The 13846-nt window shown below is 53.2% G+C and overlaps 1 protein-coding gene across 1 annotated transcript in view; it reads left to right on the top strand.

Annotated features, from left to right (window-relative positions):
- Positions 1–13846, top strand: part of EPHB2 (EPH receptor B2) — a 70499-nt gene that overhangs the window by 47668 nt on the left and 8985 nt on the right. The window contains exons 5-11 of the mRNA XM_029962420.1: positions 3307–3431; positions 7236–7398; positions 7986–8094; positions 8211–8275; positions 10417–10539; positions 10912–11159; positions 11756–11971. Coding sequence (XP_029818280.1) covers positions 3307–3431; positions 7236–7398; positions 7986–8094; positions 8211–8275; positions 10417–10539; positions 10912–11159; positions 11756–11971 — 1049 coding nt within the window. The remainder of the gene's footprint in view (positions 1–3306; positions 3432–7235; positions 7399–7985; positions 8095–8210; positions 8276–10416; positions 10540–10911; positions 11160–11755; positions 11972–13846) is intronic.

Here is a 13846-nt window from a genome sequence, read left to right as displayed (position 1 = left end):
GTCACTTCTGACCTGAATCTTCCTGGGGTTTTACTCTTGTGCACTCCCCTGGTGTCTGTGGTAACAGGAGTGGTTTCTGAGGAGACAGTGGGGAGGTTCCTGCCCATCCAGAGACACTGCCTTGCCCCAGGTGTAGGAAAAGCGCTGAAGATGCTGTAGTCATTCATCTCACCTGCCTCCTCCCACCATGCAGCACATTTGCCTCATTAAGGCTCATCAGATGAGCTCCACCTCATCCATTTAAGTCTTTTCCTGGGCCAAAGTGGGGTGGGTTTCCTAGGTACACAGCAGCCTGGCCGTTCACAAATGAGTCACACACATCTTCCTGGAGTTGGGTACCTTGTGCAGCTTCCTCAGCACAGCCTGGAGAAGCAGGAGATCCCTTGCAGGATCTGTGTACTCCCAGATTGGGGAGTGCATGGAACTGGAAGAGCAACATCCCAGAGACCTCACTCCCACCAGGAGGAACCTGAAGCTGGGGAGCTTCTCCAGCTGCAAGGCCACTGAACCTATGTCTAAATCACGAGGTATGGCCACATCCAATTTCTGTGGTGGGACAGGTCTGCCTGTGTGTGGCCCCTGTCCTGAAACAGCCTGTCTAAATCATGGGATGTTGCCACATCCTGGTGGGACAGGTCTGTGCAGCCCCTGTCCTGGGATAGCCCATAGGAGTGTGGGATCAGTTCCCAGAGCAGATGCCAGAGAGACCCCGGGCTGTGCTCCCCCCTCAGTCCTGTCCTTTCCAAGCTGCAGGGCACCTGGAGCATAGTCACATCTCCCTTCCAAGGCTTGACTCCAGAGAGAGATAAATCACAGATGTCCTATGAAATCTGTGTTGACAGGGAAGCAGCAAGCTCCAGCAAGAGCTGACAGGCTCCAGAGATGTTACCTGTGTTTTATCTTAATGCTGGCATGAGAAGCTATTCCCAGGAGTGTGTAAAGATGTGGCCTGAAGCAGTGGGACAGGAGGGAGGCAATGCCTTGTCCATGGAGCAAGGGCAGGGCTGAGGTGATACAGAGGGTTTCAGACTGGTGGGTAATGGGGCTTGGCTTTGCCAGGAATGGATGGAAGGATTAGTCTCAGGATCTGTTAGGATCCCAGAATTGTTTGGGTTGGAAGGGACCTTACAGTTCATCTCATTCCACCCCCTGCCATGGGCAGGGACACCTACCACTAGACCAGCTTGCTCCAACCTGGCCTTGAACACTCCCAATGATGGAAGTCCTCTGCCCTCCTTCAGTTTTACTAAGTTCTGGACAAAACTAGAGCTCGGCAACACTCTGCTGAAGCTAATAGACATCAGGATTCCTTCAGGAGTGGGGAAACCCAGGCAGGTGAAGGGAAACCCAGGCAGCAGTGTGGTGGCTTTACCCATACCCAGCCCCTTGGCACACAGACATTGAACATCCTGGGAGCTGCAGTGCTCTGAGTCCAGAAAACCAGCAGTGAAGAGGCAGATGGTGGATCAGAAAACTGGCTTTTGTGGGTGTATTTGAGAGGAGCAGCTCCATGGTAATTCCTTGCAGTGCTGTGCAGGAACACTCTGGAGCCACGCTGGTCCAAGTACCATGGTCCTACTGCTGCAATCCCAGCTGGCACAGCTCCTGTTGCTGCCCAGGATGCCAAGGGGAGCCAGCCTGGGGATAGGTGTGAGGCACTGCTTTGTGTGCTGCTCCTCTGAGCTGTGTCTCAGAGCTGTCAAATGAGTTATTCTTCATGAAATATTGAAAGGGTTGGACTTGGTAAAAGCCCATCTGAGTGCAAACCTCTCTGCATCCATTTGTATCCAGGCCTAGCATACAAGTGATGGGGAAGCTTTCATGCTCCTGCTCCAGTCCTCTCCCACCCCTGAGGCTTCCCCTCTGCCCTGGAGCTGCTGGAGCGGTGAGTCTGCGCTGGCAGACGTGCCAGGGCTAAGCTCAGCTGGAGTTCACACTCTCCAGGGCAGGGCTGGTGCTGGGTGAGGTCTGGAAAGGCCTTGGACTGATGTGGATGTGTCAGCAGTGCCGTGGGCAAGGTGGGCAGGGTGGGCAAGGTGCTCAGCTCGCTGCTCTCAGTGCAGAGGAGAGGAGGCAGCACAGGCATCCGTGTGTGTGTCAGCCCTCCAGCAAGGGTGGGTGGCTGATCCTGCAGTGCTGTGGCATCTCTGCTGTCAGTACCTACAACCAGAGAATCACAGGTTATCCCTGAGCTGGGAGGCACCCCCAAGAATCATCCAGTCCAACTGCTGGCCCTTCACAGGGCACCCCAGCAATCCCACTGTGTCCCTGAAAGCGTTGTCCAAACTCTGCCTCGGGGCCGTGCCCACTGCCCTGGGGAGCCTGTCGAGTGCCTGGCCACCCTCTGGGGGAAGAACCTTTTCCTGAGATCCAGCCTAACCCTCCCCTGACACACCTCCAGCCCCGATGAGCTCTGCAGCCTCCTGATCCGGCTGGATCACGAGCAGCCCAGGCTGTTGGCTCAGCTGCCCCAGGCTCCGCAGCAGGAGCAGAGCCGGCCGGAGTTTCCCAGGGAGGTGGCAGCTCCGTGCCGTGGTCCCTGCCCCACGGGCCTGTCAGAACAGCTCCCCAGGACAGCTTTCCCACGCCGTGGCACCAGCGCTGTTCCCGCCTGGCCCCGTGTCAAAGCCACGGCGGCGACGTGGGGGCCACGCGGTGGCAGCTGCCCGGGCAGGGCCCTTGGTGCCCGTGGGACGAGTGGCATCTGGGGGGTGCTGCTTGCAGGGGCCGGGCCGGCCGGGCGGCTCTGCATTGTCAGCGTGTCAGGTCAGGTTTGTGCTGCCTGCTCACGCCGCTGGATGCGCTGGATGCACCTCCCGTGGTTGGAGTGTGCAGCTGGCAGACCCCACACGCCCAGCCGAGGAGCTTCCCGTGCCCTCCAGAGACTTGGGAAGCTCCTCCCAAGCCTTGGAAAGCTTCCCTATGCAAATGGCAAAGTGCAAAGCCCCCGATTTCCCCATGGCAAGCGGGAAGGATTGCATGTTACTGGGCTGGTGGGGCTTTTCCCAGCTGGAGCAATGCTGTGCTTGCTCCAACCCTGGGCTTGTTTTGCCTTGGAATTATGTGTTTTCCTGCTGGAGACACTGCCCTATGTGTTTTCTAATTACAAACTCAGTGGAAGCGTTTTTTTCCTTCCCTAACCGCTCTCTACAAACAGCAAAATCCAGGATCTCCTGGCCACTGAACTGGGAGTGAATTCCACAGCTCCAAACATCAGTAACCCACCTGCCTGCCTCCAGCCTGGGCTGTGGGTCTCACCTGTGCTGGTGTCTGACTGAGGTCCCTGCCTTGCTCTCTTTCTTCCAGCTCCTTCTGCCGTGTCCATCATGCACCAGGTGAGCCGCACCGTTGACAGCATCACCCTCTCCTGGTCCCAGCCTGACCAGCCCAACGGAGTCATCCTGGACTATGAGCTGCAGTATTATGAGAAGGTACCACAGCTTTTGGGGAGAGGAGGGGGTACAGAGCTCTGCTTAGGGGTGTAACACCAGCTACAGCACTTGGCTGATCAGCAGGTTACTTCTCTTGCTGCCCTTGGCCGTGTGGGTGGCAGTGGCCATCAGCCCTCCAGACCCCAGTCCCAGTGACCCAAGTGTGGAAAATCTGCTGGTCATTCAGGAGGAGCTTCTCCCTTCACCTCCACAGCACTTGGGGCAGGTGGACCCACTGCAGGGAGAGTTGGGTAGCCAAGAGTCTGGTTTTTCTCTTCCCTGTACTGGAAGAATGGGGATTGGTGGGAATATCCAGTCCAGGGCCAGAGCACACTTTTTGGGTGTCCCATCCTGGAGTTTTTATGGAATGCTGTCCCTAGATTTGCACCAAAGGTGAGTTTGGCATGAGTTTAGCATCCTGAACCTCGGTGCTGTACCAGGGAGAATCTGTCCCATGCTCCCATGGAGGGCCCACACTGCAGGATGGGGTCGGTGTGAAGGGCTCCTGCAGCTCTGGCTCTTTCATCCCAGAGGAACGTGCCCCTTCCACCATCTCCCTGCTCAGAAGAGCAGAGGGATTTCAGTCTGGACTATGCCAGGGTGTCCATCCCATGGGGCTGGAGTTGTGTGGCTGCTTAGAGACCTGAAGACCACATAGGTGTTAGTTCCAGGACCTGCCAGGCTCTGCTGGTGAACTCCATCCGTGTGACCCAGGGGAGGTGGGGAGCTGGAGATTTCTCCTTTTGGGAATCTGCCCCCTTACACAAGAGCTTATAAACATTATACGTTATAAATTGCAAACCAACTAATTAAAAAGCTTTATGATTAAATGGAACTGAAAATATTTTTCCCAGCAGTTGCCGGAAGAAATGATTAATCCCCCCCCCCTGCCTGCCTGTGACCTATTTTCTCATCACCAAGAGCCAGAGGGAGAACAGGGAGGAGGGGGTGCTCCTTTGTAAGCTGTTAAATAGGTCCTGACCTATATTGCATAAATCACAGCCATTTATTTGACCCTTGGAAACGATCCCAGAATATGTGGCAAGATAGATGAGTAGATAACAAGACAGATCTGGAAAGCAAGAGGGGTCTGTTCCCTGGGGACCCTCAATGTAGAAGCTGAAGACCTCAAGGAGTTCATTCTCCTCCTCTTACTTTCTCCTAATCTCTCACCCTCTTTCTTTCATCCCTCTCCCCTCTGTTTTCTGGGGGAGGCTGTAAATAAAGGGAATTTTTGTCTAAAACATTGGGCTGCTGGTGATGGTCGGTCTTTGCAGGCAGCCACAAGGTGAGTGTTGTCAGAGCTTAGGGCACTGTGTCCCTGATGATAGGGACAAGTGGCCCAAGCCACTCTCAGGCATCAGGGAGAGAGCACAGAGGACAACCTGAGCAGCCCCACGTGCTGGGTGCTCTCTGTCCTGGTATTTCATGAAGTTATGGAATCATCCCAGAATGAGTTTGGGTTGGAGGGACCTTAAAGCTCATCTAATCCCACCCCCTGCCGTGAGCAGGGACACTTTCCACTCTCCCATGTTGCTGCAAGCCCTGTCCAACCTGAACTTCCAGGGATGGGGCAGCCACAGCTTCTGTGGGCAACCTGTGCCAGGGCCTCACCACCCTCACAAGGAAGGATTTCTTCCCAATATCCCACCTAACCCTGCCTCTGCCATTCCCCCTTGTCCTGTCCCTCCATCCCTTGTCCCCAGTCCCTCTCCAGCTCTCCTGGAGCCCCTTTCAGCCCTGGAAGGGGCTCTTAGGTCTCCCTGGAGTTTCCCTTCTCCATTTGACCACCCCCAGCTCTCCCAGCCTGGCTCCAGAGCAGAGGGGCTCCAGCCCTTGGAGCAGCTCCGTGACCCCCTCTGGACCCTCTCCAGCAGCTCCACGTCCTTCCTGTGCTGGTCCCCCAGGGCTGGAGGCAGCTCTGCAGGGGGGTCTCACCTGAGCAGAGCAGAGGGGCAGAATCATCTAAACCTCATGGTACCTTTTTTTTCTGTTTCTTTGGTTGAAGAACAACAGGGCTATGACTCCTCCCCAAGCAAGGGATGTGTGTATGTACACAAGGACACTCTGTCCTGCTCGGGCTGACGGGCCAGAGGTTAATCCCTGAATCCCAGGTTAGTTCCTGAATCCCAGGTTAGTCCCTGAATCCCAGGTTAGTCTGGCCACTGCAGGGCTGGGTTTTGCAATTGAAAGCCATTTACTGGGTGCCTGGGAACACTCCCAAAATGCAGGGCTTTGGCTCTGCTGTGCTCTTCCCCTACTTCCCATCAATCTTGCAGTTGGATGGGGTGTGTGATACACCCCAGGTGTGTTCTCAGTCCACTACCAGTCTCTGCAGAGGTGATTTCCTTCCAAATATTTCACTGCAAACTGTCCCTCATGCTTCTGAATGCTCAGCAAAGATCTCTGGAGCTGTTTTAAGTTGTTTCTACTGGAATTTTTTTTTTCCCCAGTAGAAAATTATGTTTTATTTTCATGAAAATAGCTCCAATGATGAATAGCAGCACACACATTTTGTATAAAAAGTGCCTTGGCTCTTCATTTTGAACCGATTCTCTTCTATGTAAAGAGATAAATTAAATTTAAAAAAAAATTGGAAGAAATTATTTTAGCATTGACTGGAAAGAGCCACTCACAATACCTGAAACAAAGATATATTTTTGTTTCCCTTTCACAGATTATTTATAACATTGCTATTCTTAGGTGCTGTTAAAGGTGCCTGTACAAAGGCAACATTAAGAGTTGCTTTCACATGGAGTTGGAAGGAATCAGTGCAGGTCGTTGTGCAAACCCTGCCTGACGTTGCTGCTCTCTGTGTTTTTTAATGTGGCTTTTTTCCACTTCCAAGAGGTACCTGCCAACATTTGCCCTACTGAAAGAAGTGTGTACTGTCTTCATGTAGAAAGGGCAGAGCAATTTTTGGCCAAAGTTGCCAAACTCATCCCAGAGTGTGGGAACTGGAGAGCCACTGCGGTGTCAAGCACTGCAAAGGGTAATCAGCTCTCCTCCTTATGCAAAGTGATTGGGCTTGATTATGCTCATTTTGTAGTTGTTTGAAGACATTCAGCCCAGTTTGGTCACCAGTGTAATAGTTTAGGAGGCAAAGGAGCCCTTTGATGTCTCCTGGGCTGGCTGGGAGAGGTGACCTGTGCCAGCTGGAGCTGGAGGTGGGAGTAGAGCCCTTGTGGTGCCTGGGAGCTTCTGGTCAGAGCCCAACAGCCCCAGGATGGGGCTTGGACCAAGGATGCTGGAAGTGCTGCTCCTGGGCTGGCTCAGGGGACTTCAGGGAGGTGCAATGAGATGGTCCCTTCCAACCCAAACCATTCCATGATTCTCTGAGTTTTTCGACTCCATCCTGCAGTGTTGGACACCAGAATCCCTGAGCTCGGAGCCAAAGCTGCTGCCTGGCATTTCCCACCTGTCCCCAGGATGGAGTGAGAGCTGGGATAGCCATTCCCCCTTCATGCTGCCCAAAGGAGTGGGAAAACTGTGAGATCAAGAAGATGAAGAGGAAGCCTTGCCAGGGAGACCTGGGACAGCTTTTCTGCATTCCCAGTCCCTGCCTGGGGCCCACACTGGGCCTCTCCACTGTCCTGGACTGTCCACTGTCTAGGACTCAGTTTTCTTGTGAGAGGCATCCAAACACTCTTAGCTCTTAGTATCATGGAATCAGAGAATATTTAAGGTTGGAAAAGACCTCCAAGATCATTAAGTCCTACCTTCACCCCGATGCCCACTAAACCATATTGCCAAGTGCAATTCTGAACTGATTTGTCCGACCACAGATTTGTGTTTTCTTGGCAGGATCTGAGCGAGTTGAACTCGACCACGGTGAAAAGCCCCACCAACACTGTGGCAGTGCAGAACCTCAAAGCTGGCACCATCTACGTGTTCCAGGTGCGGGCACGGACTGTGGCCGGGTACGGCCGCTACAGTGGGAAGATGTACTTCCAGACCATGACTGAAGGTGAGTCTGTCACCTCTGGGTGAAGGTGACACAGGGTCCACAAAGCCATGGAGATGCACTGGCAGAAGTGCTGATCCCCTTGCTGTCAGCCCCTTCAAGGGTGTGTTGACAAGTCATGTGCATTTATTCAAGACCTGGAGAGAGGCTTGGCCATGGTGGTCCATGCAGACAATCCCGTAGTTGGGTCTGATTCCTGCCCAGCTTTCCTGCCATGGGGATGCCTCTGCTTAGCTGGAGTTAGAGGAAGCAAACTTTATGTCTTCTGTGTGCCCAGCTGGTGATGACAAATGCAGAGCCAGCTCTTAATTTTCTAAATTTGTGCTGCTAAATAAAACAGGCCAAGCCAGTTTTCCAGGCCTGAGGCCAAGGACGAGGCACAGCACGTATCCATGGGACTAAATCTTCCTCCCAAAAGGGGTAGCTCCATCCAACCTGCCTACTTGGGGCACATCCCAGGCCTGAAACAGCACCACCTTGTCCTGGACCAAAGGAAGCAACAGCCACGCAGATGTGGTGGGCTTTGCTCTGACCTTGATGAGCTTGTGAGGGATGACACATTAACCCACTCCCTCTTCTTTGTGCACCAGCTGAATACCAGACCAGCGTCCAGGAGAAGCTGCCGCTCATCATCGGCTCCTCGGCGGCGGGGCTGGTGTTCCTCATCGCCATCGTCGTCATCGGCATCGTGTGCAACAGGTAGGTCACCTGAGCACGCCGGGGCTGGGCAGGAGGTGGTCCCTGGGGGCAGGGTGGCAGGGCACGGGGGTGGGAAGGGCCCATGCTGTGCTCAGGTCTCCCTTCCTTTCCAGAAGAAGGGGCTTTGAGCGCGCGGACTCCGAGTACACGGACAAGCTGCAGCACTACACCAGTGGCCACAGTACGTACCGAGGGTCCCCGCCCGCCCGGGGGGGCCGCTCGCTCTTCGGTTTGTGTTCCTGTTCACTCATTCCTTGTTCTGGGGGGGGGGCTCAGGGGCCTCCTGGGGTGTGCATGTGTGGGCAGGAGCATCCCCTCACCCAGCCCCCTGATCCCTGCCCTGATCCCCAGCCCTGTGTGCTGGCCGGAGCCAACCCCTGGGTATGCTCTGCAAACCCCTGTGACATCCAACACGCCTCCTGAAGCCTCACCCTCTTCTGTGCTGCAGCTCCTGCCACCACACCATGTCTTGCTCCTCTGTCTCCTCAGCTTTGCCCAGTGGGCAGCAGTGAGACCCCTTCCCTGGCCTGTCCCTCTCCTGCAGAGTGCTGTCCTTCTGCAGGAGCCCACACCCCTTTGTTAGAGCCCATCCCAGTGCTCCCACATTCCCAGTAGATAGGAGCTGTATCTATGTATAGGTATATAATACAATACCTAACATGCCCTCTCTTGCAGCCTCCCTCTTCCAACATCCAAGTGCAAGGCACTCCCTCAATCCAGCATTCCTGCTCCCAGCCTCACTGCACACCCTTTGCCTCACCTCAGTGCATCCTCCTTCCCCCATCCCAGGAAGTGTCCAAGGCCAGGTTGGACAGGGCTCGGAGAAACCTAAGTTAGTGAAAGATGTCTCTGCCCATGGCAGGGGGTGGAACGAGATGAGGTCATTTAAGATCCCTTCCAACCCAAGCCATTCCATGATTCTGTGATTAATCCCTGCCTGCATGTCCCTGAAATTCCTTTCTCCTCCCTCACTAGAGACACGTGGCTCTAATCTTGCTTTATTCCAGTCTCAGTTGTTATTTTTCCTTGTGTTCCACTTGTAGCTTCAGCATTTCTGCCCTTTTGATAACCTTTTCCTGTACAAATCCAAACCTTGCTCAGAGCATGGAAAAAATACCAGTAGTGTTTCTGCTCAGGACTCACTGTTGCTTCTCATTTATCTGGGAAACACCTCCCAAAAGGCAGAGCTCTGAGCTGCAGCCCTGTGGCCCTTACCACATTCTCCCTTACCAGGAGAAATGACACTTTTCAGGAGAGATTATGAAAATGCAGCTCTCAGGTGTTTGTCAGCCCAGGCTGTAAACACACATTCACACATTCTCCTGGGCCTGGTGTGGGACATGACAGCTCCAGGCTGGGGTGGCATTGATAGCTGTGCCTGTGCCACTTGGTGCCATGGGATGCACATGAGCTGCTAAAGGGCCTGAGGTGCCTTTTAACCACTTCCACACTCAGCACAGCTGTCCAAGGCTCAGTCCCTGCTCACTCCCCAGCAGTGATTGCTGTGGGGAGACTACAGCAAATTGCCAAAGCCTGGGTAGCCTGTGAGCATTGCAGAACCCCCCTGAATCCAACCAGCATCCTGGAGTTGGGACTCATGCTCTGGTGCTGTGTTGGGCTTGTTTAGTGAGCTGTGAGCTCTGCTCTCCGTATAACCCCCATTTTGGAGTGAGCCAGAGACCAGAAAATGGGTATAGAAAGAGGAGACCCATAGGTAAGAGCTGTCCCACAGGTAGTGTGGGATGTGGCAGCAGCAGTCCAGCCTCACCAGGTCCCATGGCCATTGCCTTTCCCAGGACATGTCACTGTGTCCTCTGCTCTGCCATTGCCTTTCCCAGGACATGTCACTGTGTCCTCTACTCTGCCCAGCAGGAAGAACTTGGTGCTTGCCATTTTCCTTGTGTCCTCCACAGCTTGTCTTGGCCATTTTGGGGCTCCCAAGAGGAAACCCAGCCTTGGGTTACCTGTCAGGAGAACAGACTGGACTGTCCATTCTGCTTGCACTGCCCCTGGAAGGGCCACAGACTTCTCATGGAGGAGTCAGTCTGCAGTTTGCACTCTGAGCTCACAACATATCCCCTCACTACCCCAACAATGATTTGTGAACTGATATTCATTAAATCCAGCTTTAATAGTCCTATGAAACATGACTCTGCATGTTCCTTCTCAAACTGTTTCTCTGTTTCTGCTTTGTGCCCTTGATTATGCAACTTGCTGAGGCAGAAAGACCCTCAAGCAAACAAGTTTCTCTTTTCCTTGATGCCAACAACCTGTTGTTCCAGTTGCATCCAGCTATCTGACTCTCTCCTCACCTTTGTGCAGTGACTCCAGGGATGAAGATCTATATTGATCCCTTCACCTACGAAGATCCCAACGAGGCTGTCAGGGAGTTTGCAAAAGAAATCGATATCTCCTGTGTCAAGATCGAGCAGGTGATCGGGGCAGGTAGGTGACCTGGGAATGGCTGGCTCCCCTCAGCACCACAGGCTCCTTCGTGCTCCCAGGATCAGGTGAGGATTTAGCCTTACCTGTACTGGGAAGACTGGTGTTTACTGATGTCTTAGCCCCAGCCTGGACTAGAAGGAGCAGTGGGGTCCAGTGCTGGCGAAACATGAACACCCACTTCCCATGTGCAAATAGTCCCATATCCAGTGCTCCTCACAGTGATGGGTCTACCTGAAAGGGGGGTCTTTGGTGTGGAGGAGGGAGGAAGCAGAGATCAAGAGGTGGGTGGCAGCTCAGGGACGTGCAGGGCAGACAGGGCTGGACCAGTGGGAGCTTGTGGGAAGCTGACAAGCCCAACCTGTCTGTCCACAGGGGAGTTTGGTGAGGTGTGCAGTGGGCATCTCAAGCTTCCTGGCAAGAGGGAGATCTTTGTGGCCATCAAGACCCTCAAGTCTGGTTACACGGAGAAGCAGAGACGGGACTTCCTGAGCGAGGCCAGCATCATGGGCCAGTTTGACCACCCCAATGTCATCCACCTGGAGGGTGTGGTGACCAAGAGCTCTCCAGTCATGATCATCACCGAGTTCATGGAGAACGGCTCCCTGGACTCCTTCCTGCGGGTACGGGATCCTGGGAGTGGGCAGCTCCAGAAACTGTGCTGGGACAGAGGAGGACTGGGGGGAAGGTTCCCTTCCCAGTGCCCTTCCCTGCCCAGTGTCCCCTGGAGCAGCTGCTGCATAGTCCAGAGGTCTGTGGTTTGGGAACAGAGGTGGAGGTGCCACCTGTTCCATGTCTCATCCTAGGGAGAGGCTGTGCCCTCCTGCACACCCACAGGTGCCTGTACAAACTGGCACAGAGGGACAGTCTGACGGGGCTTTAAGACAGCAGGACTTCACCTCCAGCTGCTCTGTCCAAGTATTTCTACTTCTGAGCTTGAAGTGGAAAATTGACTGTAGAAGGGTGATAACAGGAATAGATGGTCCCTTCTGAGGCCTCCTGTGCAAGGTGGGTGCACCTTTGGGTGACAGCAGCCACCATGGTGATGCCCTTGGGGTGAGTGGGGGTGAATTCCAGCCCCTGTGAGCTCTCCACTCCCTTTGGAGGGAATGTACACATTCGTGGCAGAGCTGTGTGGAAAGACACTCCTGGCTGTTTGCCTGACCGTGCCAGGCTGTGTTTTTATCCTCTCACATGGTCTCCTCCTCTGTTCCCCAAGCAAAACGACGGGCAGTTCACGGTGATCCAGCTGGTGGGGATGCTGAGGGGCATTGCTGCAGGCATGAAGTACCTGGCAGACATGAACTACGTGCACCGGGACCTGGCTGCCCGAAACATCCTGGTCAACAGCAACCTGGTCTGCAAAGTGTCCGACTTTGGCCTCTCCCGCTTCCTGGAGGACGACACCTCTGACCCCACCTACACCAGCGCCCTGGTAAGGCTGCTCTTCCAGAGGGAGGGGTGGGTGGGAGGGTGAGGGAAGGGGCTGGAGAGGGAAAAGAGGGAGGTCGCTTTTTCAGGGCGTCAGCAGTGGAAATGAGGTCCCAGATGGGAAAGACCAGTGAAAGAAATGGAAGAAGATTCTCTCCTGCAAGGTCCTGTCATTCCTGGGGGTAGCTGAGCCTTCTTCCAAACATATGTATCCCTGGTTGGGATATATATCCCTTAGGTGGGATCATGCACTATACCCACTCAGTGGGATCCAGCTGGGGTCCTTTGAAATGCTGCCCTGACAGATTTGTTGCCAAGGCAGCAAGTGTGGGGTTTTTTTGTCATCACTGTCCAGTTGTGCTGCCCTGCTGTCCAGGAATCCATCATCCTTCTGTCCAGGAATCTGTCATCCTTCTCCATGTCATGTCACAGGCTCAGCCCCAGGAACGACAGACTGAAGTGTGGATGCATGCTGGGCATTCATCCCAGCAGTACTAGATACTGATTCTCCAGAGAATCTGTATAAATTAGACAGAAACATTCCTAGAAATGACTTCATGAACATGTAACAACTCCCCAGGAACACCCACAGTGCCAGTGACACAAGTGCCACCAAGGACTCGTGGCCTGTCTCAGGCTACAGAATGTTCCTTGGGACCAAAGGATTGCTTGAAGACTTGTTGCTCAGTGAGGCTGTAGCCAGGACTTCTCATAAATATCACACAGCATGGCTCTGGAACAGTGCAACAGGATCAATGCCTAGGACAAGAATTCCTGGAAATTAGCGTTGGTATTGCTGGAGGAAATCATCCCTCCTGGGTCTTTTGAAGCTGCCTGGCATAGCTCTTAGTGAATTGTGTCAGCAGCTGAATACCAAACAAACACCAAAAATGTGAGGGTTTATTTTCTTCTGAACCTGTGTAGCTTCAAACATCAACTCTTCCATCTTACACAGCCTTAGAAACACTGATAATATTTATTTTTCATACCATGTTCCTCACAGCCAATTAACTTTCCCTTTGTTAAGTAAATACATGGTATTTATTGCTGTTCTCTATCCCTGTTATTGTGCCTGTAGCTTTTCTCTCTAATAATAAATTTGTCACCCCTAATTTATTCATCTTGGACTGTGGGCACTGTGGCAGGACATAGATTATCTGTAGTGACAGAATATGTGCACCTGCTGCATCAGAGAACTGGGAGGATCTTCCTCTGCAGAATCCCTGTCCTGGGATGCACAAGTGGGTTTTATTGTCACCACCCCTGGTGCCCAGGGGTGACAACAGCCACAAGCTGTGGCATGGGAGGTTCAAGGCTGAAGCCCTGGGTCAGATCACCACAGACATGGGAGGTCTCACTGAAGTGAATTCCTCTACAAAGAACCTCCAAAGTCTGTAATTTCTACTTTAGAACCTCTCTTTTATATATTTTTTTTAAACCCACTGCTTGCCATGAGCTCTGTCAAGAGTCTGCCTGATGGAGGGGACATCATGCTTGGTGGGGAGTGCTTGGTCTTTCCCTCTTGTGGAAAACAGAATATTTTGCCTGAGATCTGTGGCTGTGAGAAGATTAAGGAACATTATCTTTCTTCATTATTCTGGCATGTACTGGGGCTGAGTCCTAGGAAGCCCTAGGAGACCCTTAATAACACATACCAGTTATTAACTGACAAAATATAATGTCCTTTAATCTTCTCCCAGCCACAAAACATAGACAGTTTTGCTTAGTTTTCAGCACAGGGGAAGAATTTCCCTTCAGAATGTCCCTGGAGTGAGTGGCTCAAGCCCAAAGCTCCCGGAGGGAAATCAGGAGGATGGAAGGGCTTAAGCAGAGCATGGCTCTGTGTGTGCCACTCCTGTGTTCTTCAGGGGTTGACTCC

The sequence above is a fragment of the Manacus vitellinus genome, unplaced genomic scaffold, assembly GCF_001715985.3.
Source record: "Manacus vitellinus isolate BGI_N305 unplaced genomic scaffold, ASM171598v3 scaffold_46_pilon, whole genome shotgun sequence".
Classification (NCBI taxonomy): domain Eukaryota; kingdom Metazoa; phylum Chordata; class Aves; order Passeriformes; family Pipridae; genus Manacus; species Manacus vitellinus.
This window is presented reverse-complemented; position numbering and strand designations above follow the sequence as displayed.